Raw genomic sequence first — 24,735 nt, 5'->3', positions numbered from 1 at the left:
GCTTGGTATTTTAGCATACATGTTCTCTTTAGGGGAACATTGTGGATACTGAGAGAAAGGCAAATCTCATGATTTTCTAGCTGCTTCCCTGCCATAGCCGGTTATATTAATATCCCTTCTACTTCAATTCTATGTTCCTCAAAAATGCTAAACAAATGCTTTTGTGGTAGCTCTTTTTGTAACAGGCAGCGGTTTCAGGCAACAAGCTCCTTTTTAATTCCTTCTGAATCACCAATTTTGTAACACTGGACAAATGTGAAATATGGTATACACTTGCCATCATCAACAGAAACATTAGACCCTGCTGCCTTTTAATTTTGTGGGTAGCTGCTTTAATATTTTCTATTATTTCATTTGAGCACTATTTGGAGGTTCCTCTGATACTTTTGTTTCATTTTTACTTAAAAATCAGGTTTTAATTAAAAAAAAAATAACAGTAACAATGCATACTCAAATATAACATAATATAATGTAACAGTAACAACACATACTCAAAATCACAGAATCATAGAATGCTTTGGGATGGAAGAGACCTTTAAAGGTCATCTAGTCCATCCCCCCTGGAATGGGCAGGGACATCTTCAACTAGATCAGGTTGCTCAGAGCCCCATCCAGCCTGTCCTTGAATGTTTCCAAGGATGGGGCATCTACCACCTCTCTGGGCAATCCGTTCTAGTGTTTCACCACCCTGGCATTAACCTGTTAAATATTTATTGCTTGCTAACTAGTCTTTATTTCCTGTTATTGCAGAAAATCCCTCTTCAAAAGAAACAAAAAACCATACTCATGTGTCAGTGTAGCAATTTTTCTGATTTCGTGAGAGTCTGAAATTTCTTATGCCACCACCTTGCAGGTTTGGCTGGGCTTCTGTCCTGGCAAGTACTGCACAGCACGCAAGCACATCAGTCCCTAGGCGTGCATGCAGGTGCTTGTGGTGACAGAGGGGAGGCTCGTTTCCAGCTCCCGCTGAGCGCAGCAGAACTCGGCGGGCGCCAGGGCATCGGGCTGCTGTTCAAATGCCAGCCAGGGCAGGGGTGCTGGTGCTGGACAAAACAGCAAAGCAACCGAGCCGTTGACAAAACTGACAAGCGCTACTGAACAGTTCAGTCTGCAGGAAATGATTTATTGTATCAGTTATGTGGTATTTATTTTATTTTTTCCTTTTAAACACATGAGGAATGAAAGAAGTATCAAAACGGCAAGTTTTCTGCCCAAGTCTTCAAGCTGCGTTATAACTTTCCTCAAAATTTAGGGCTTGGTACTTCCTGCTGCCAACTGGCAGCCTTGATTAGCTCCTCATGCAGAATTAGACACACACAGATGGAAAACGTTTTCAAAGATCATCTGTCAAAATAACCACAGCCCAAGAAACCCTAACACAATGCAAAGACTTCACCCCAAGACTTCACTCAAAATACAGCAGCCTCTGCAGGAGCTTGAAGAGTTTCCAAGAACCCTTGCTACTAACATGACAAATACTTTATTCTCCCTAAGAACTGGGTGTTTCACCAAGAAATCTCATGCTCTAATTTTTTACTTGTCTTAAGATGAGATGTTAACTACCCCTGAGCACAAGACCTGGTTTGACATCACAAGAAAATTAGTGAACAATTTCTTTTTACCTCACAAGCTGCTCTACAGGTCACACGGAAACAACATTCTTTTAAAAACTTCAGTGACAACTCTAACTTACCCTTTCCATCTTTGTTTTTCTTTTTCACAGATATGTTTGGAGTTGTAGTAGGGGACTCAGGACGAGATGGTTTTGGCTTCTTCCCTGAAATAAACCACCAGTAAGTAAAACTGCAGCTTAAAAAAAAAAAAAAAGGAAATAAAAAAGAACAAGGACCTAAAAAGGGAAGAGATTTGTTTCCCCAATTCAGAGAGGATTCAATTTCTAGTAAGTTAGGAGCTCAGTTCTATGCCGAACTATTTCAATTTCTACAGCAGGATCGGACCCTCCATGATCTTAGTGTACTTCTAGTAACGATTACGCTCACTTTTCCAAAGTCCACGTACCTTGGAAATTTCTGTGGATTTTTAGGTACTCTTAAGAGCACTTAAAACAGAAGAGATAAGAAGAATAAGCTATTAACTGTGAGAAAGAGTTTAAACAGGAAAAGCTAGATAAAATACAGAGCACTATCTTGTTCACGCATCACCAAAATGAAATTGAGGGATAAAACAAGATTGTCTGCTTGTTTAATAGATTGGAAGTCTCCACTGACAGCAGCAAACTATACTGTCATGTGAAGAAAACATTTTTCAGTCCCGTTCTCCTTTACACCCTTCTCAACAGTGGCTACAAGTAAAGGAAAGTCACTTGTTTGCTTGTTAAGAGCAGCAGAACCAGCAACAGGCTCTGAAAGTCATAAGCACGGTGGCTCTGTCTGGTGAGGAAGACTGAAAGGAAGAAGTTAGTTACAACCGATGACAAGACTGAAGAGCATCGATTTAAAAATGTTGAGAAATCAACTATTTAAACATAAGTGGAGTGAAAAATATAAGTCATGTTTAAGTGTTTATTTTATTAAGTATTAGCATCCTGGTTTGTATCAGGAACAGTGAGGCCAGCAGGACCAGGGAGGTGATAGTGCCCCTGTACTCGGCACTGGTGAGGCCGCACCTCGAGTCCTGTGTTCAGTTTTGGGCCCCTCACTCCAAGAAGGACATCGAGGTGCTGGAGCGTGTCCAGAGAAGGGCAACGAAGCTGGTGAAGGGTCTGGAGCACAAGTCTTATGAGGAGAGGCTGAGGGAGCTGGGGTTGTTTAGCCTGGAGAAAAGGAGGCTGAGGAGAGACCTTATTGCTCTCTACAGCTACCTGAAAGGAGGTTGTAGCGAGGTGAGGGTCGGTCTCTTCTCCCAAGTAACAAGTGACAGGACGAGAGGAAACGGCCTCAAGCTGCGCAAGGGGAAGTTTAGGCTGGATATTAGGAAAGACTTCTTTACCGAAAGGGCAGTCAGGCACTGGAACAGGCTGCCCAGGGAAGTGGTTGAGTCCCCATCCCTGGAGGTATTTAAAAGATGGGTAGACGTGGTGCTTAGGGACATGGTTTAGTGGTGGACTTGGCAGTGTTGGGTTAACGGTTGGACTCGATGATCTTAAGGGTCTTTTCCAACCTTAACGATTCTATGGTTCTATTTTTCAATATAAAACCTTGAACCTTTAGTAGTTCTCATTCCCTGCAATGTCAGCTTTTACAGATAATGTAATTAATCAGAAACCTTCAGAACTTTCTTATGAAATAAAAATTTCTCTTATCAGGTTTTGCAGTGACCCCTTAGGACATTGAAAATACCTAAATTATTCATGTACTACCTTTGCTCTTTTGAGAGGCAGACCAGACCAAGCAGACACAGGACTCGGAGAAACAGATTTGAAGATCTAAAGAAAAATATTTCTATTTTTCTTTATTTATTGCATTTCCAAAGAGTTTGTTTCACAGAGGCAAGACCAACAGGCCTGTGCAATCCTGTACACTATGATGTTCCACTTTTGGTTTCATTTTTAGGGGCTGTTTTAGCAAGGAAACAGCTCTGCTGCAGAGTAAGACTGAGGGATTTTTGCTAGCTCTGAAAAAAAAATGCTCAGTCCCAGCCTGCTCTGTCTACTTTGTTCCAGAGTTCCAGGCATCTATAAAGAAGTCATAAGAAATACTTGCTTGGGTGCTCACCTTTTGACATTAGCAGTCTTGCTAAGCCACCTTTGCACCTTTTTCTTTCTCTTTTTTTGACAGGGCATGGGGGAGGAGGGATAGCTAGTTGAGGGAGCTACTGTGAGCAAACTCTATTAATGCCTGGAGTCCTCTAATTTTCTTGCTTCCGTTCAGACAGGATTCATGACTGAGCACGGGACACAAAGTTCAGCCATCATCTTGGCCGGTAATGTCTTCCTTGATTTGAATGAAGATGGGAGGGAGGAAATCCTACAATATTGGTTTTTTCATTTACGACCCCATGAAAGAATAAAGAACTACTGGAGTACATTTTTAGCAGCTTTGTTCCACTCACCATTATTGGTTGCAGAAATGTCTGTTTTCCCTAAAATGTCTAGATGAAGTCGCTCTTGTACAGATCAGCTTCTGCTGCACAAGAAGTCCCTTCAGGGTAACTTTGGCTAAGTGCTTTTCTCCCCTTAGAGCTGTGTCATGGGAAGACTCTGCTGTGTGCTCACCTCGTTTCCCCTCTTCTACAGGTGTAAATGGATGCCATTAAGGACTGAGGAGTCTTATTTTTATGTAATTAATTATTTTGCCTCCAAATGAGATCAGGTATTAAAAGAAAATGAAGTGTATGAGGGCTCAATTAGGTCACAACTGAACTACTGCTGGTCAACTTCAGGAAACCAAAGTACTGACCACATATAATTTATGCAGTTCTGATTAGGGATAACCTAGGCTACTAAATATGAATACTACTGCTACAGCAATTCTAGGCGCTCTTACTTCAGCCTAGACTACTTCAAGACATCCTATATGGACAATCCTCTACCAGAAACCCATCCAAAATTAGACATCAGTGAAGAATGTGAAACTCATTTACAGAAAGGTATTGATGTTACTGCTCTGTAGCTGGGCTAGAGATACTTAACATGATGGGTTTAGGCTACACTGTGAGCTATGATCTCCAGGCACTGACTGATACCATCAAAAACACAGTTAACAGAGACACACAAGATAAGTTTCCTTTGTTTAAAAGAAGGTATTTTCTGAAAGCACATTAAGCATTAGCACGCTTCCTCCTTTGGTTCGATAGAGCATGAATTTGTTACCTTTCAGAGCACATCACTAAATTCCTTTTTAGGAGAGAATTTTACAAAGAGGAAGGATGAAGAATGTGCAAGAGTTAAGACTTGTGTGGGGCTACCATAATTTTGTATAGCTAATTGAATTTATAATTGGTACTTCCACTTTCCTGTTTCCATGGTTGCAAAAACACTTCCGCTTAGAAATTCATGCTACAAATTAATGTGATATTTAGAAAGCGAGATGCTCCTCCTGATGAAATATTTTATACGAAAAAAGTATATGAAAACATATTTTTATATGAAAAAGTTCAATACATTTTGGTGCACTGTTTTCAGAGGATTTTGTTTAAAAAATATCATGTGTATAAAAATACAATGAACAGTACATATCTAAAATATAATGTGTATATAACTTACGCGACCACCTACTGTCAGATACCTCCCATAGCAAAAATGGGACCAAAGGTATTAATGTAGCAAATCTCCAAGTTTCTTTCTCTGACATCCCTTTGGTTTTCCTGTCTTTCTCATCCGTAGTTCGGCAGCTCGGTGCTCAGACATTCATGAGTACAAACATCATGCCGAACATGGGTTTGGAGTTGAGCAGATGGGTGGCTACAGCTCTCCTGCTGCAGCAATGAGGCCCACAAGGAAAGGAAGTGAAATCACCCCATCACTTCTGGAGAACATTTTCTTGGAGGAGCTCTACTTGGCAGTGCCATTCTGGCTCAGTTAGCTAGCAATGCCCTGCACAATGCAACCCTACAAGTTTAGCTGATGGGATATATATGCTAGAAGTCTATAAAATCATGAGTGGTATGGATAGGGCAAAATAACCATGGTCTTTTGCTGTGCCACAAAACTGACCAAAGGAAGGGAAACAGGTTGCACTTTAAAAAAAAAAAAAAAAAAAACAACACACCAACAAAACCAAACCAAAAAAATCCCACCCACAGACTGCACGTCATCCTAAAGTGCACTACAAAATTAATAACATTTCACAGTAATTGTTGTACACCAGCGCCTTACAAATCCCTGGACATTTTGAAGTAACACTTCAGCATCACTCAGACCAGACCATCTACCTCACGAAGTCTCAACTTCATCGAAAACTAGTGGTTAATGAAACACTAAGCTGATGCATCTTTTCTAGTATTTTTTCTATCCAATGTAACTGTCAAAAACAAACAGACATTTGCTGTGAAGCAGCTGGTTTTCTAACCTACAGCTAGGGAGGAGGAAGGAGTGGGAGTAAGCAGAAGCACAACACAAAAGAGGGTATGAAAGCATCAAGCCCAGAAGGTTAAATGTCTGTCAGACAGTGGCTCCTTGTTTTGACCCACATAGCAGCCAACATTAAAAAGAAGAAGAAAAGAACAAAACAAAACAAAAAAAACGGTTTAAAATCCTCTTACGGTTGGTTATCTTGCAGTAGTGTGCACAGCACGGTAGTTTCCCCAGCAGCACCCTTGGGGCAGCTGCTGGTAAAGCTCTCCTCCACAGCGGTTTCAGTTCAGCTTTCTTACAGGAATTGGAGACTTCCCAACCCACACCCGTCCCTACCAGACCCTGTGACACACACGGGGCTCAGGAGGCTTCCCCAGGGTTTCCACAGGACAGTATGCTCTCTCTCACAGGTAACAACTCCCAGCATTTGGGAGTATGATGGTTGCATTAGCAGCAAAAATGCACTCAGCAGGAGTCCTGTTCTGGAAGGCTTTTTTTCCACAGAGGAACATGTCCAAGTTCCTAATGCACTGGTTCAGCCCTAGGACTAGTTCCAGAAACATAACTCTCGTTTCTTTTTTTTTTTTTTTTTTTTTTTTTTTTTTAAATTCATTGCAACATCACCTTACATGTGCCTGCACTCCATGACTCTCTTCCATTGTAGACATCAGCTTCAGGACCACTGACGGGGTCCACGTGGGAGCAGGGTGGGCAAACAGGAGCAGAAGGTCCGTCTAACACCCCGTAACTTCATTACTCTCTAGCACAGCACCCACTCCAATGCAACATCACTCAATGGGCACTGTGTAAATGTTATCTACCGCAAATGGGACTAATGCTTACTATAACATGCAGCTACTTAGAAAAAATTCAAACCATTCATATTCAAGAAAAGAGAGAAAAACCCTCCTCATTCTCATTTCATATTCTGAACAGACTAAGTATCTTTATTTGAAGCTAAATAGGAGCTAATTAAAGTACTTCAGCATTCATGGTAACAAAAGCTCTATAGCTTGTATTGCAATTCCGCTCTGAAGAAGAAACTATAAATAGGAACAAGCAGAGATCCATGTTTCCTGTGATATAAGCTATCATTGCTACCACTCCAACATCATTAGTATCTAGGCACCAGTATCTGTGCTCACACTACCCAGTAAGAAAATGCTTTCTCTGTATTTCTAGCTAAGCCCACTCAGTGATTTTGACCTGACACCCAGAATGGTTCCAGACACCCACAGGGGAGGTGAGCGTGCCACCCACTGCTCTCCTTCTCTACACTGCTGTTCTCCAGCAGCATCTTACCTTTTTTCTTCTTTGGTTGTTCAAATTCTGGAGTCTCTGGTGACTCAGCGTAAGGGTCTGGGGCTTGGTGAACTTCCACCACCTCGGGGATCCCATCAAGCGTGACTGACACGTGTGTAATAGGAGCCACCATATCGTCATCTTCAGTGGCACCAAACATAGTTGCTTAAGGGAAAGGGACAATAGGAATATTTTCACACAGCCACAAGGACTTTTAAAAGCTACTTTTTGCAGCAAATGTTTAAACATAGAATGAAATAAAACTATGACACTTAAGGCCTTCGTGGGAGATAAGACCAGTTCATAATGGAATATATCCACCCACAACATTTTATACAAGCAGAAGTGGTATTAAAATAGAACAGTTTAATGGCATAACCCATTCCCAAAAAAAGCACAATTATTTGGTGATCCCATTTTTTTATTCATATTTAAGACAACCTGCAGATATAAGCATATATTATTTTATCTTCACAAAGCAAACAGACTCATCCTCTATCAGCCAAACAAAACACAGCAGTCTAAGCAACCTTGCTTCATTCATACCTTCCCTCTGTGATTTTTGATTCTTTCCCTATCTGTCAATGTTCAACTCTGGCATGACAATGAAATCGTTCATTACATACACCACTGATTTCTGATATCCAAACTATGTACCTGAAGTCTACCTGGAAGCAAAATCATCTTACCCCTACCATGCAACCATGCTTCACTGAATCCCTCCTCATTTCATAAATAAGGCAAATACAGACTGGATTTCATTTAATAAAAAACTTACTTATTCTTTTTTCATCCAACATAGGACCAGGGGAGTCCATATTGAGAAGTGCTTCGGCAGCCTCGATTGTTTCCATTGTTTCATCTCCATTATGACAAGATGCTTCAACTAAAAGCAAGAGAAAATAACTAATTCTTAAAAAGCTACTAACTGGACTTAAAGCTTAACATGATATTTATTCCTATGTCATTTCTGAAAAAAAAAAAGTGGTAACCACGCTCTTCTACTAGATGAGTAGTAACAGGTTATCTAGGGAGAAAATGCACACTGCAATCATGTCATTTCTTTAATACACTACATTTTTCAGATTGTATGTATTAAAAAAACCAAACAACAAAACCAAACCCTTTGTTTCTGCCTCATCTTTCTAACCCCTCTATTTACTGATGCAGTAAAACACAACATCCATGAACCTTAAGAAATATTACTACTACAAACAACCTTCCAGACAGTATCTTTAAAAAAAAAAAAAAAAATTTACTGATTTCTTTTTATGGTGGTCCAAAGGAAGTGAATTCCATAATCAAGAGATGTTCACCAAAAATATCCTGTCATTTAGCCTGGAGGACAGAGAAGAAAACATTCCACAACTTCTATTAGAGAGCATATGATCTAGAAGTGTAGCTGAAACCTAAACCATTCGAATCCGTGTGGATTATGTGTAGGGCTAACAGCACAGGCTCCAGGAACACATTGGAAAGCAAAGATAGAACATGAAAAGCAGCACAGAGGGCTGACAAACTTTTCAAAAATTTTGACTACCAGACAAGCCCTCATCAGTCTCATGAGGGTGGTCATTAGACAAATCCAAAGCTCTTCAGCATTAATTAATAATTAAGGTCATGTAAAGCTACACACCAAAAAAATCTGATAAAATATCATTTCTTTCCCAATACCTAAAGCAGATTTACAAAATAACAGCTGTCCAAGAAGATAATATTGGTTTGACTGGAGGAATATCTTACCAGGGGATTTTTTTCAAAGTAATTGTAGCATGTCAAACAAGTTAGATGTTAGTTCCAGTACCTGGTACTGTAAACCTTTAGAACTGGTCAACACATTCTTTCAGAAATTACTCTTTGTTGGATGGAAATGCACGGGCCAGGCTCCCTTATCCTCTGCCATGAATTTGAAGCCACATTGGGGAATTCACTTGCATCTATCAAAGTGGTACAAAGGTCTGCATTAGTATTCCCTTCCCTAGGACACCAAGGAACCTCAGTTACTTTCTCAGTCTGGTAATGAGTCAGCTTCGTGCCCTCTCTCCCTGTTCAGCTTTGAGGAATTTTGGGTGGAGCAGTCACAAAAAAAAGAAAGGAGACTAACTGACTGACAGAGCAAGAAAAAATGCATGATAGAACGCAACGCAATGACCTTGGAACCTTTCTTCTTCACATAAAGGCAAGAGGTTTACGCCAGAAAGCAGAATTTCTATACTTAAAAAAAAAAAAAAAAGAAAAAAATCATGGTAACAACAAAGCACACAGCTCACTAGCACTAAACAATCACATAATTAAAAAAACAATCAACCAAAAAAACCCCAAACAAACAAAAAACCCAAACAGTTTCACCCCAAATGTTTACAGCTTCAGCAATCGTTATCATTAGGAGAGGGCAAAGATGAATGCAGACATTCACACATCAGCCCTACCTCCTCCACCCAGCTGTGATTTACAGGCAGCACATGGAGCTCAGGAGCCTCCTTACCTTCTGGATTTTTTTCTTGACCTTAGTCCTACCATGCCCCAAGTGTCAGAGGCTCACGCCAACACACATTAAAGTAGAGATGGGTGTTGGGAACCCCTGACCTGCACAGCAACTCACCCTGTTGTCTACAGGACCCCCTCGACCCCACGTCTTGCACATTCAGCCAGTCCAGGACCTGTACCTTCTGGCTGACATCTCCAAACAGGCGTAAGAAATGAGAAACACAGAGCTGGGGATGTGAACAGCATGAAAAGAGACAAGGGGAGGTAGTGAGTATGGACTATGGTCCTGGCTTGGGAAGCCATAGAGTGAGACAGGGCAGCAAACCGCTGACAATTTTCTTGTGCAGCTTGCAGGCTCCGGAGCTCAGCCGCAGAGCGTCTCAGCCCCAAGAGCCGAAGAGCATCCCTAGGGAATGCCTGGCCAGCCGAGGAGGAGCTGAACCAAGCGCAGCCCATGCAGTCTGCAGGCATGCCCGTGCTTGGCCCAGCAGTGCTGACGTGATCGCTTCTGGCTCGAAGTGTTATCCGGATAGGAACTTTCCGTATCATCTACCAGCATAATGAAGACCACAATAAGGATGTCACCCTAAATACAGGCACACAGCACTGCCAATACAGCTGTCAGCAGTTCTGACATTGTCTGAATGGATGGGAAGGTAACCCGCCACAATCCAGCCCAGCCAAAGTCATTGAGCAGGGCTGGTTTATGCTGTCACATAAAATTTAGAAGCCAGCAGCAGTACCCCCTGGTTCTCAGTGCTGCAGGCGGGGAGGAGGGAGCAGCCACTGTTTGCTCTTTCCCTGGTGAGAGCTGTATGAGGAGCAAACACTCCCGCTTGCTTTCAGGTGCTGAGGTGACGGAGCAGAGTCAATTCTTCACTCTGAATAATGGCAAGCAAGGCAGAGGTTGCCAGCTTTACACTGCTGTTACACCGTGTGGCTAAAAATCAACCATCCATATCCAAGAGTAATGAAAGGAACTTATAATAGTCATACAAATAACGTAAACATAAAAATTAATATAATTTGATGCTTACAAAAAATGTAAGGAGTGCCATCTATCTGTGTATCCACAGACACAAAATGGCAAAAATAAGTTTCTTAACCACATTAACGCCCTTGCTAACATCCTTCAAGCCTCTTCTTAGATGATGACTTCACAAGGTGGTTTGAGCCAAATTAATATTTCCCTGTTGCTAAAAAAACAAGGGCTGTGGTTCTTCCTCCCATCATCATGCCCCGGCTCATGATCCAAACTCCTGTCACTTAACACAAGCCAGGCTTCATGCTTCTTTGATCATGCAGTGAGACAATTTAGTTTTATAAAATGGCTCAAAAGAAGTTTTTTGGGTTTTGCTGGGTTAGCAAGTTGAATTACAAGAACTCAGGAGCTAACATGAACAAGGTGTGGGGTATCGCACAGAGAAGATGGAGCACCACCTCTCTGTCCTGCTAGCAGCAAGATGCTAATTCACGTCACTCAGCTTGAGACAGTGCTGAGAGATAACCAATTCAACTACCAAAGGCAAGTTGGTGTGTGTTATTTTAATTTTTCTCTTAATGTTGCAGAAGGGTATTCCAATCACTGGCAGTTATGATACAGCCAAAAGTTTAAGAAAAGCTGGGATGAAATAGCTTATTTGTTACACCTTGGCAAAGTCAGAGCTGAAAAAATGGGTGATGGGGGACGTCATTTTTGAGAAGCACCAGATTTCAAATATTATCTTAAATAGGTAGAAACTTTAAGAGAGGAAAAAAAGAGGGAAGGGAAAAAAGAAAAAAAAGAGGGAAGGGAAAAAAGAAAAAAAAGAGGGAAGGGAAAAAAGAAAAAAAAGAGGGAAGGAAAAAAGGGGGGGAAGGGAAGGATGAAAAAAAATAAAGAGGGAGGGGGAAGGGAAAACCACACTCAAAAGTAACTTCATCTTTTTTTCCCAGGGTACTCTACAAGTTCGTATTTATCTGAGCAAGCCACAGATGCAAGCCTATGTAGCTGCCTGCCAATTACAGCCCAGTTACTGCGAATCCAGGTTCACTATGAATCAGCACTCGCCCTTAGCACGAGGCCTGCCCAAACACAGCTTTCTGCTCTTCTCACCTGGCGGAGCAAGAAACTATGCCTCACACTGGAAGCTCCCCGCCTCACTCCAAAGTCGTGCTTTCCCTACTCCCGCCTGGCGTCTTTTTTGGAAGCTTTACACTGCTTCCAGCGATCCTGTCCTGCTCCCATTGCTTCCCTGGTGGCTGACAGCTCCGGAGAGCGGACAACGCAAGTCCGTGTCCAGGCCAAGATAAGGGCTGTGCTAGTCACAGCCATGTTGAAATTCGGTGATGGTTTTACTATAGACAAAAATAGGGACTGCAGAGCCTCAAAATAACATCGGAAGAAATCTAAAGTGCTAACCTAAAGAGATCCATCAAACATGGACAGAGCCCCCTTTTGCAGAACAGCTGGCTGTTAAATTTAAGTGATTGCTTTTTAATATCAGCTCTGAGCTCACTGTTAACTGGCACTGGGAAACTGAGTTTAAGAACACAGGTATTTAAGCAGACCTACACGTCACCCTTCATTTTCTTTTTTAAACAAGGTTTTAAAATTTGTAAGGAAAATAATCTCATTGGGAAGCTGTATGAAAAAAACCTCACTGTTTTTAACCAAATGCTATGTGCAGCAGTGAGTAATTTCTTTACAAAGTAACTGAAACTGAGTACCTGTTTTTTTTACAATTGGCATCTCATCAGCTCAAAATCCTCACAGATTAACGCTATGAAGTTCAGTTTCCATCTAACTACTCCTTTGGGCTTTCTTTGTAGCATCATAAATGATCACCGGAGACGCTGGGTTTGTGCAGGACTGCAGCACCTAACTTCTCTTTGCCTTCGTTCTCCTACCTGACCAGCTTGGCTTGTGCCACCAAGGCTAGAGCTTCACCAAATGTACAAGCGAAATGCTACCGAACTTCGAAATGCTATAAAATAACTTCTGAACTGGTTATTAAGCACCATTATTCATCTATGAAAATGCACACCTCCGTGCTCCCAAGTCAGGCCAGGGCACAGGGTATCTAACCACAAATTTTCTGTCCCTCATCCCCATAAATCGTCTCAGAGCAGCTGCTTCCCTGATCCCACCAAAACAATGCCAGAACAAGTGAATCGCAAAATGGCAGAGTTTGATTAACTGTTATTTTTCTAAATTAAACTGTCCAGCTATGGCAAAGTTTAAAAAAATCCCCAAGTTTTCGGGAAGATACAAAATCCAATTAGTTCCTCCCTCCCATACATCTTACAACCATAATTAGTCACATTAAGAAGGTAAATAAAGTGTAGCAAATTGTACCATCTGACAAGCTGACCTAGAATTTATTCTGCACAAAACATTATCCCCTATATTTTTCAGAGAAAAAAAAACAATTCAATATTCCCTTTAGAGATAAAACTTCATCTAAAGCCAAATGCTCCAATTTATTTTCTTCATCACCCTTTACTACGTGAAGGTTAATTATTTAAAGTCCCATAATACTGGCAACAAAGTGACCATATAAATTGCTGTCACCATTTTTTCAGGGAAAAGTACTTTTCAAAAGGTGGGTGATAAGACAAGTCTGCCTATTCATTATACAAAAATTAAAGAGTGAGCATTAATGTAACTAAAAAGCTGGTTGTTAGCCATCTTTCAGCAGGGTTTCATGTGAAACAGGTGCTGTTCTTAGTTTTCTGCAGGTTATAAATTATACTACAGGTAAGTAATCACCGATATGTGATAGCTGTGGTTTTGAAGGGCTGAAGCTACATCCCATAGATGGAAAAACCTACCAGCGTCCATCATTCTGCAGACAGATCCCTAAAAACTAATTGCTTCAGTTTCAGGAGACCTACTGCTAATTTCTGTTAGTTTAGGAGAAAAGAGAAGCCTAAGATATCAGAGAGTCATAAAACAGTACTGAAAAATTGGTAACTTCAGAAAAACCCAAATCCTGCACATTAAGCAGCCATTTCTCTGTAATGTTTAGTCACAAATGATGGCAGTTTCAGTTTCATTTTGCTGTGAATGTCAGTCATGAATATTTTAATGTGGAATTAGTACAGTCTTTATAATGTCTGATCCTTTCTCAAAGGCATAATGTGGAAGTGACTGAAAAGGCTGGTACAAACCTCAAAGAGAAAAACAATGCATTTCACTGCTGAGACCGAACACACCCCATGAAAAAAATCAAGACAGGAACTTCAAAGATGGGAGGAAAAAAAAAAAGGCAGCTGAAAAATAGAGTAAGTGGGAAATTTTGGTTACAATTAGCCCCATTTCAGAGGCTTGAACCTTGCAGTTCAAGCAGGCAGCTGCAGCCAGAGCCAATGCTTGCCTGCAGCGGGCAGGGAGGTTACGGGGGGGTCCTTCCCCAGTGTCCTCTCCTCAGTGCCTGTGAGGTGCCTTCGCACCCCTGGGCCCCTGAATTCTGCCCCACTTCAGTCAGGCGGGACGGCTCCCTGCCAGACACTGGGGGGCTGAGCTGCCAGCGCTGCCCGCCTTGCATCCTGAGCAGGGGCTTTCAGCAGCGGCGCTGGTCCCTGCCCGGCCTGGGCCCGTCCAACACTGCAGAACCAGGCACTTCCCTTTCCAAGGCAACCCACAGCACGCACAGTAGCCAGCGGGATGGAGAGCGTGAAACAGATAATTAGTTAATGCCTCCTTCACAACAATAACCTCTGCGAAGTGGCAGCTCCTGTTTTCTAAGGACTTTGCCTTTAAAGAAAAACCAGATTGCTTGAACTACAATGGATGATGGGAACAATACTGTACTTGTCTGCCACCAAAGTATCCCAGAAACCCTTGGACACCATCAGTTACAAGGATTACATATTTCCAGTCTCTGGCAGCAATTTGCAAACCCTTCTCATATGACCAGCAACAAAAAAATGTTAACAAGAGCATTCGCTAAAGTGAAGTTTCACAATTACTCATGCAAGTAAAAATTCACACACAATATATTACAGTGAATATAAATTCATAAAAACTATCTACTATGAAAAATTCACACAGCCGCATTAAGTCGTGCTTAAGTAACACGCTGAGGAAACGCCAGTTGCAGTGTGAATAATTAATATGAATAGCAAGTGAATAGTTGGCAAGAGGTCCAGCCTGAAATAATGTTTAAGTATGTAAAACCTTCTTGAATACTCAGCTAACTTATTTGTACGGTCACAGTCTGTTCACACATAATTCACTACTAAGAAAAAAAAAAAAAGGAGCCATATTAATCAGATAAAACCATTTACTGAGAACAGCTCATGTCAATTTACTCTGTGAACTGTTCCTCATGTCAAGTTTTGTTGAGTTCTTGTTTTGCTTTTGGTGGTAAAAGATTGTATCAGAGTATGCCTTTGGAAATAATGTCAAAAGCATGACTGAAACCAGCGAGCTGTCTCCAGCCCTGGAGACAGTCCAGGTGTGGAGCCTAATGGCTGAAAGAAGACACAGAAACAGATCCTCACTCTGTGAAGTATCTACCCCACCTTTCAGACTTGTTCTGCAAAAATGCCTCAAATGCATGCATTCAGTGAGGGGTTGTTTTTTAAAAAAGTGTGACATATCTTCGAGCTTTCCTCTTGAGAACTGTTTTCTCTTTGGGGCTACCTTTTCTAACAGAATTTACACAGAACATCTGTATTTTAGGTGTTAATCATTATTAGAGATCCAAAAAGAATACTACGCTGAGCATACTTACACCAGTAAGTCACGCTAACATGCACGTTTTGTGGCTAGTTGTATACCCTCGGGAAGCTAAAAGCAGTACATCTACTCAAGCTGCATATTCCTGCTTTTTGGTATGTACGTTTACTTCAGTAGGTACCAACCATTAAATAAGAGCAACCAAGTCCTATGAAGAGCAAAGAAAAATCTTGTTGGTACTCTGAGCAGGACTCTGCCTTAATCTCTGTTGATGAATGAAACTCTTCTCCATTATCAGCTGTGCAGCTGGGATTGCAAGCCACCTGCTAATGGTATTAATGCCATTTTCTCTGTCTTGTACAGAATTAACAGCATCCAATACTACTGTAATTTTGTTTCCTGTTGTTTTTTGTCATTAAGCTTTTTCCACCATTAGCCACAGCCATCTTGGTGCAAAAACATGACACAGAAATGTTTTTATTGCCAACCTGTGAGGGTGATATCATCATCTTCTATGATTTGCTCTTCTGCGACGTCCAGAGAGCTCTCAGTGATCATGTCACTAGGTTCATCCACGCAGGTTAAGCCAGAGTAGTTGTGTAGGAGGTCTGCGCTAGGAACATGCTCCACGATGACAGCAGGGAAAATAGATGGATCACCAAGCTGAAGGGTGGAAAAAAGAAAATTAAAATAATGGTAGTTAGACTACATCCAATCTAACCACTTACTGATTAATACTTCAAGAGACCTATACCACATCACTTGAATATTAGACCGTCAGGAGGGAGTACCAAAGAAAGAGACGATTTTTAGCACATGAAAACAAGTTGCAGCAGTGTCCCACTGTGGGCCAGAGGCTGAATATCACTGTAGTATCTAATATATTTACTTTACTCCAGTAGGTAATACCAGACTCCCACGACACTATTTTGCAGCATAAAAGCTGACAATACGGAGGAGTGGCACAGCACAGTAAATGCTAAACTTTGCTGGCAGTAATACTGGGCAAGTAACTTCCTGCAAGCACCTTAATATTTTGCTCTTCCCGTCAAGCTGGGGGGTGGAGGAGTCCCGTGGCTGTCAGGACTGGATGAAGCTTTCACAGGCACCAAGCTTCCCACGAGACACTAGTTGAAGATCACTATTTTAGGGGACACTTGCTACAAGAGCAAGGGGTGTAACAGGGAGTGCTTGATATACATGCTGTAATACTTTCCCTCTCTAATTCTTATGGCTTTAGTCACTTGACATTACTTCCCCCCTGCTTTCCTCCCTAAGTCTGAGTTCAGACATCATCCTTCTGTCTCAATAGTTATTTTGCATCAGACACAGAAGAAAAGGGGCAGCTGGGAAAACAGAAATCAACCTGACCGGTAATAATAGTAAGATGCACACTGTCTGAAAGGGCAACCATTCAACAGGAAGAGGTTTTCAGAAAATACCATTTACTACAGACAGAGTATTTTCCAAAGCGAGTCTTCTAAAATGTCATTTGCAGGAAGAAAGTCATAGCTGATGATAGCAGAGCAGGCTCAAAGAAAGTCTACTGTAACTCTAAGGCTCTCTCACTATAAAAATAAATCACATTATGAATGTGACAAGCTTAAAAACAATTAAACAAACCAAAAAGTTGCTAAAACATGTTTCTGAGAAAACCAGTATATGTACATTTGGGTCTCACCCTCCATAGAAGAGCACGATATGCACGGATCAAGCAGGTTTTTTTATTTAACACACGAGAAAAAAAAAAACAACCATATGATTATGAGCTTGCTTAGGGACTGCTCATGTCTCACCATCTTGCCGCTACGCACACCACCACCAACGGAAAACAGTATCAGCGCTATTGGTTCAACACAGACAACAGCTACAGAAGCAGCCTCTCCTAGGGAAGAGTCTGGAAGGTAAGTACTGAAAGTAGAAAGTGCAATTATAAGTTTTAAAAGGCAGTAATTACCACTTTAAATTGCTCTGTGTTTTGTAAAACGTCTCAGTAACAACTGTGGTAAAGGGCAATCAGGAAAAAAGGAAGAACTAAGAAATAAAACTAGTATTTCTATGGGCTTCTATCATGGACAGTCTGCTAAACAAACAAACAAAAAATCCCAACAAAACCAAAAGCAAAAACCCCACAAATAACCTACCTACTCTACCGAACATAAGCTTCAAAATAGAGTAACGCAGTACAAGACCAATAAAAATGAACAAAGGGCAGACCAGTTAAAGCCCTCTCCTGTGATCACATTGCCAGATGATGGGTGTGTATCAAGTCAAGCAATGGGACAGCTTCTACCCCACACCTTTGTGGCCACCCTGCTCCGAGGCTGCATCTTGCTTGGGCTGAGAAACCGGGAACCACTGGTGGCCAAGAGGTCCCTGCTGTTCCTCACAAAGCATTGGGTTCATGTTGTGCATCCTGTTTGTGTACTGACCCTAACATCCCAGATCCTATTTGCTTCCAGGCAACAGTAAACAAATAGATTTGATTAAATAAAAGCCAAATCTGTAAAAAAGACAAAGCACTGTAAAGAGAGAAGAAAAATAAAATACTGTGTGCATTAAAGAAAGGCTTTATTTTCATCAATATGTTCCAGAAACTAGAAGGAAGATGGTCTGTTGCAGCCTCATTACCAAGATAAAACTCAGGCTACAAAAATAGTTTAAGCATCTCAATTTCAGTAATATGCCACTGTATATCATTTTTGAGATGAAGTTACATATATTGTATGCCCATATATGCAACTACGTTAAAAAAAAATTAAAAAAGGCTTACATATGACACTCCACTCAGGCTCCTGTCACCTGCAAGCTTTGCAAGTACCTGTTCAATATTTTCCTGAGCAGGTAAAAACTATGGATTTTAGGTAGGGAAGATGCAAGTAAGATGATTTCAGTCTTCTCATCCTGCTCTAGCTCATAGACACTAGGAGCGAAGTTCATCTCACCTAACTTCAGACAGCTGTGGTGCAAACACTTGGACTTGAGCTAGGAACCCCAGGTTTCCTTCAGAGCCAACAGAGAGAAATGGGTATTTCTAGGGCACAATTTCCCTGCCCAGTTTTAGGCTCCTGTGCTACAACAGGATGAATCATGCCCTAAGAACACCTATTCCTCTCCATTGACTGTACAAGGGCGGAGGCATTGGAGTGTCTGTTTCTGAGGTAGGCGCCCATCTCCTACACGCTCATCGGCAAATGGCCAGCTGCCGCCCCGCCACCTCTTCGAAGCGAGGTGCTCCCTCCCTCCCTGCTTCTGCCGTTGTACCAGCTCGATTGCTGCAGGTCTGCAGCGATATATCGAGTTGCCTGTGCCTAGGATAAGCCTCACGTTAGCTTCTTCTGGATAAAAAAAATTATTCTGGCTCAGCACCGACCTCCTGTAATGACTGACGCTCACGCCACTGACTTGGCCTCCAAGAGGCAAAACCACCTCCAGCACTGCTGTTATTCTTTAGTGGGGACAATTCGTAAAAAACTGTTTCAGAATAATAAAAGAAACACAGACAAAACCAACCAATTGTCACACGTTTTCAGCTCCATTTCTCAAAGCCCTGTTTATATTACACCCTACTTGTCATTCTGCTGTGAAACCTAATTACAAAAGCCCAAGCATCCACGTGTTACTGAAAGACGCTTCACTGCCGACCAAAATGTTTCCCGTGATACTCAATAGTGCTGCTGTCACGCATTTCAGCAGCAGTTGGTTTGATCTGTATCATCAGACGTGATCTGCTCTGCAAGGTTAAACTGTATTTTGACCACGTCTAGAAACAACCATCATACACATACTCCGACACAGTCACTATGTCTGTCTACAGGCAGAGAAATCCCCATGGCAGGGGAATGCCTCATCGCTTGAACGCAGCACCAGACCGTCCGAGGATCTTGCTAATAACACTACGCTTCCGAAAGACTAGCGACGAACACAAAAGCATGCACTCATGGTAAGACACTTTAAATGTGGTTTTCTTTAAATTAATAACAGTTTTGAACTGGCGGAGTCAGAGTAAATACCACTTCTTGTGGTATTTTATTTTAAAACCATTGTTACACCTGCTTCCAACTCATAACTTATGGAGGTACAACGTATGGATTTTCTTTCCCACCACGGCTGTGAAAAGGAAAGGCTGGAACAAATATATAATATGCTTTCAGAGAGAAAAGCATTCATGCAACTGCAAACAAATCTTATTTGAAATGCATTTTTGCAGAAACCGTCATCACTTTTTTTGTACAATATTTGCAATTGGTTATGATTTCATTAATGAGCATTTAATTCAGTTTTAAAAGCTACTACTAATGTATGCTGATGTATATATGACTGTTGAGAGGTAAAATCTCACCTCAGTACTTCTATAATGTTCTTGGTATCATTGAAAGCGCCTGAATCCCAACTGAGCACCAAGCTAAAGCTTCCTCCAGCTCTGTTGTAAGATGCAGGAATAACTTTGCACACATTTAGAACTGCCGAAGAGCCCGTGTTTACTAGAGCTCCCTTTGATCCTTTTTCCCTCCCTTTGAGGGAAAACATTAAATTAAGGACTAGAAGGTAGTGATTCAATTAAGAAATTAAATTACCTCTCTAATACCAAGATGACAAAATAATTTATTTCTAATACAAAGGTGGTTCTACATGCACTAACAAAAAGGAAAAGTGCAAAGTGTCCCAAAATTAAAAAAGCAGGCCCAAATTAAAGTGTCAGCAATGATTTTCAAGAAATCAATACATAAATCTATAGAAGAACAATTTGTATAATTTTTCCTCCTGCCTACTTCTGCGGCTTCATCTTTCTCATGCAAAATATAGTTAAAATATGACACCCTACCTCCACCAAAGCTTTGGCTTGGCTTCAACACATCTCCCAGATCTGCTGGGCACATAAAGGAGTTGAGCCACTGCTGAAATCTTCCCAAGTCTTAGATATCAAATTCCTCACTGTAGTTTATCTACAAACCAGTCCTGTAGACCGACAATTCGGAGGAGCGCAAAGCTTCAGACAGATGCTGAAGTCCACGGCAGGTCCCACAAGCAGGTCCCTGAAAGCATCGGTCATGCTCCATGACCCCCTGAAAACTGAACCCTGCCCTGCTCTGGGGGCCAAAGGCAGCAATCTTCCTTCCTGCTCTCAAATTCTTCTTGGGTGTTTGACATGCTGACAAGGTGTTTCTTTTTCTCTCTGAGAATTTTCTCATCAGCTGTCACCAACTGACAGAAGATCAAAACACCATCCTGGTTGCGGAAATGGAAAGTAAGGGAGGGGATTTCTTCTGCTCTGGAGGTACTGTCTTATACTACAAGTCCTCTAAGGAAGAAAACCTGTTCCAGGAATACAGTGACTAGCTTCTAACTGGTGTGGAATAAATTTTGCGCAAGTGAGTGATGGGTGGGAAGAAAGGAATGCAATAGATAGGAGCAGCAAAAAGCTACATTTAAAAAAAAAAAAAAAAAAAAAAAAGAAAGAAAGCTCAGTGAAAAAAACCTAGCTTTTACACAGAGCAACAGAATTCAGACTTGCAATACAGTTGGCCATTTATTTAAAAAAAAAAAAAAAAAACAAAACCAAAACTAGGCAAAGGGACCTTGACAACTAGAAGATGGGCTTCGGTTTTCTCTTGCTGAAGGTTCCTGTACCAACAGCAGAGGCAGCCTCTTGACTTTAAAGGCATTTCCATGGCCAGTATCTGAAGAATTACCAAGTTTCACAGAGGGATACTGTAAGCAGATAAATGCCGCTTGCTTTCCTGGAGAGACAACCTCATTACGGATCTCAAAATCATTTCCTTAAAGTCTTCATAAAACTGCAAGCGGATAAGGGGAGGACTTTCTGCAGGAGCTGGAAAGAGCCAAAAAATGTAGATCTTGGCCTTGACCAGGTGACTTAATGTTTCAGAAAGCCCATGTCAACACTGGGGAATGTGGCAGAGCAAACCAAGGCATGAGAAGACGGTGCAGAAGTCACGGCCCAAGCTAAGAGCTCGGACCCTGTAGTTACAGAAGAATGGGAGAGAGAAACATGCCCCAGAGATGCAGAAGAGGCCTTTGGGCACAGGTTCCTACACGCTTCAGAGCCACTTGAGAGATCACTTGTCGTCACAGAGCAGTCGTGCTGGGGACCATGTTAGCAATTTAACAGTTGCAATAATTCACCTTGTCCCTGGCATCATTTAAAACATCCTACCATGGATCCAGCCTCTGTGGCTGCTTTTATTCAGCTTTTTAAATCAAGAATGCCCTGATAAAAAATCATGTTAACTCTAAGTTAACGAAGGACTAAATGAAAAGAGAGGTGAAGATGCAGAAATGAAGAAAAGCCATTTTAGGCAGTGGCGCTGACTCAGTCAAAGCTTGTAGGAACTCCTGCCCAGTTTTACATATGCCGTCCCTCTCTCAAAAAAAAGAAGAAAAGAGGGGAAAAAAGGCAAACCGTCTATTTAAGCAGGACCTCTGAGACGTAGCAGCAGCCAGACAGGTTACCAGTAGCACTAGTGCAAGCCACTTGTTCCCTTCTCAAAATTATGACGGTATTTTCATCTCATTTCTTCCTCACCATACATGCATAATGTGATAAATGAACCCTCCAAGAAAAAAAAAAAAAAAAAAAAAGAAAAAATCCTATTTTCTAAACCGAAAAGGGAAAAGCTGATAAGACAGAGCCTTTCCCGTTCACACGGGGCCACGTGACCAAGTCCCTCCCATTGCCGTCTGCCACTGGCTGAATGCTTACATTTGCAAATGGACTGTTGATAATTTACGGTTGTTTAACCAAGACTTAAAAAAAAAAAAAAAAAAAAAAGTAAAAAAAAACCCCATGAATTATGACTTCCCTGAAACACTGAGCATAGCTGCCATCCAGACCCTGAACCTCTCCCCACAGCTGTTCCATGTCCTGACAGCTCTTGGCACGACAGGGCTCCAGGCAAAGCTTTGATGAGAAGAAAAGTACCAAAGTTCTTGCAATGACAGCTTTTGGGGGCATCACAAAAGTAATTATCCAAAGATCAGTTAAATGACACCCGTGTGTACATATGTCACCTTTTGTATACTGATGAAGCTCAAAAAAATGGTTTTGACCAGCACAGAGCACTTCCAGAGCTAAAAGTTTTGCGAAGTACACAAATCGTGTTATCCATCCCTAAATACAACTAATCTGTCCAGAATTTTAAAACTTCAGGAGTGGCAACAGCAATAGCTCCTATGTTGTAAGAAGCAGATCAACCAGCTATAAGCAATAAGCAATCTTTTTGGATTAATGTTGTACTATAAATCCTTGTCTGAGCTAAATCTTGCTGCAGCTTCCCAGACCTTTCCCTACGCAGGACTCCTTTTCTACAACTGAGTATTTAAGATCTACCTTCATGCAGCCAGCTAGCTGACTACCTGCATCTTTGATAGCTGAACTAAGGTAACCCAGTGATTTAAGAGGAGCTTTCATCTGACTGACTGCAGCGATGGACCTTCTGCTATGCACTGTCTCTTTGACCTTTCGCATCTTTGATTTTATCACCTTTAGGGTATGCTACAGGTCACCTTCTTTCCTTAGGCTTCACCTGGAGTAGGATTTATTTGGGTTACGAGATAAATGCCAAGGTTGAGTTTGTTCTGGAGCTGGAGAAAGCTCTGTTTAGGGAGGTTTTACTGCCCTGTTGAGTGCTCTTTAGTATTTTTAAAGTTTTTCAGGTGAGCATCTACTGAAACTGCAAGAGGCAGAACACATAGCTAAACTGAACAAAACCACATTTGCTTGCACTACCACTTCCAGAAACCACACTGAAGTAGCCCTCCCCTTCTCAATTCTCCCCTCTCCCATTGGCTTGTAAAGTAAAGCCAGCAACGAACAACAAACAGAGGTAATAAATAAGGCTCATTTTCGACTATGTTTGTGCAATTCCCGTATCTAAATCCCCAGGCTACCACAAGCTCTGGAAAAATACAGGGAAGGAAGTTACATTACTAGTTCCACCCAAAACTGAGTTAGCACTTTAGACAGACAACACTCAGTTCATTGAAATGATCGCATGACTCTGACAGCAGAAACAGGCCACCGATCCAGCCAGATATTAGGCCATACAGAAAAGCCAGAGACAAGATTATAAAGCCAAAAGTATTTTTGAAAGAGGAGGATAAATGCTTTTCACATTCACAAAAAGAGGAACAGTTTATCGTGGCACTTCTCAGCCTTTTAAGAACTGTCTCTCCACAGTACCTGGACACCTAATTTCTTGTTAATAAATGCAAAACCCTACTATTAACCACCACCTATAGAGGAGCTGCCTGATTTTCACAACAGGAATCCTTCACTGAAGCCTCAGGACTCACAGGATGTGGTTTAGATAATCAACATCTAACTGAGAGCCTCCTCAGATAGAAACAGACATATTTTCCCTGCAGTGTGAAAGAAACCAATTTAAATTACTTTGAAGCTTATTTCTGAATAGCCAGCATACAGTAACATGATTTAGAAACCGATCTGTAAAAAGCAGTGAGCAGGTACCCACTCTGCTCCTTCTAGTCACCTGTAGTGCGACCATTACTTTTATTCAGAAGTTTATCCTAGCACACTAGGAAAGTTAAAACTACTGTCAAATATCAGAATTTGGGGAATTCTGCATCACAAATGGATGGATTCTACTGGCACAAACTAGCAACACAGGAAAAACATTTTCGGAGGAGGATGTCTCTGCAATACTGCAGAAGTTATAACATTTCAACCAATTTCTGTTTTGCCCATGCAAGTTACAGGAAGCAACAGGAAAAGTTTTGAAACAGCACAAAGATCTGCTGCAACAATAATGACCTCAGCGTTTGCTTTTTTGTGTTTTACACCACATTTTTTCCTCATGTTTTCATAATATTCCTAGCACCAACTTGTAAGAAGATGGTTTCTTACACCGTCCCATACCTGCTGCTCATCCTCCATGACGTTGCTGGCAAATTCAAACACAAGCTCATTCTGCTGTACAACTGCTGCCATAATAACGCATTCCCAGGTCTCAGCTCCACATATGAAGAAAAATGTTCTCAAACGTGAAAGAACGGAGAGCGTCACTGAGGTCCAGTGGGGCAGAAAGGCAGGATCACAAAATGAATCAAGTATCAGTGTTTGTATTTCTTAGATTATCAGTGTTCTCAGGTTCTTCTCTTCTCAAAGGGAAACAAACCAAGGGAAATCCTTTCCTGAGTTGTTCTTCCCACCTCAACAGCCTTTATCACTGTGGAGAGAAAAAATAAAAAAGTTGTGGTTAAAAAATGATTGCTTTAGCTATGTGACATCGTAGCAGTCACAACAGAGCTTGCTCCAAACTATAAC

The 24,735-nt window shown here is 41.5% G+C and overlaps 1 protein-coding gene across 4 annotated transcripts in view; it reads right to left on the bottom strand.

Annotated features, from left to right (window-relative positions):
* ELF1 (E74 like ETS transcription factor 1) overlaps nucleotides 1-24,735 on the bottom strand; it is a 93,839-nt gene that overhangs the window by 16,588 nt on the left and 52,516 nt on the right. For all 4 annotated transcript variants that reach the window (XM_082303725.1, XM_082303726.1, XM_082303723.1 and 1 more), the window contains 5 exons: nucleotides 24,328-24,637; nucleotides 15,917-16,091; nucleotides 8,055-8,162; nucleotides 7,277-7,441; nucleotides 1,694-1,777 (listed from right to left, as the gene is read on the bottom strand). In XM_082303725.1, coding sequence (XP_082159851.1) covers nucleotides 1,694-1,777; nucleotides 7,277-7,441; nucleotides 8,055-8,162; nucleotides 15,917-16,091; nucleotides 24,328-24,399 — 604 coding nt within the window. In that variant the 5' untranslated portion in view covers nucleotides 24,400-24,637. The remainder of the gene's footprint in view (nucleotides 1-1,693; nucleotides 1,778-7,276; nucleotides 7,442-8,054; nucleotides 8,163-15,916; nucleotides 16,092-24,327; nucleotides 24,638-24,735) is intronic.

This window comes from Platalea leucorodia (genome assembly GCF_965183815.1).
Source record: "Platalea leucorodia genome assembly, chromosome: 2".
NCBI lineage: Eukaryota > Metazoa > Chordata > Aves > Pelecaniformes > Threskiornithidae > Platalea > Platalea leucorodia.
The sequence above is the reverse complement of the archived record's forward strand: the minus strand, read 5'-3'. Positions and strand labels throughout refer to the sequence as shown.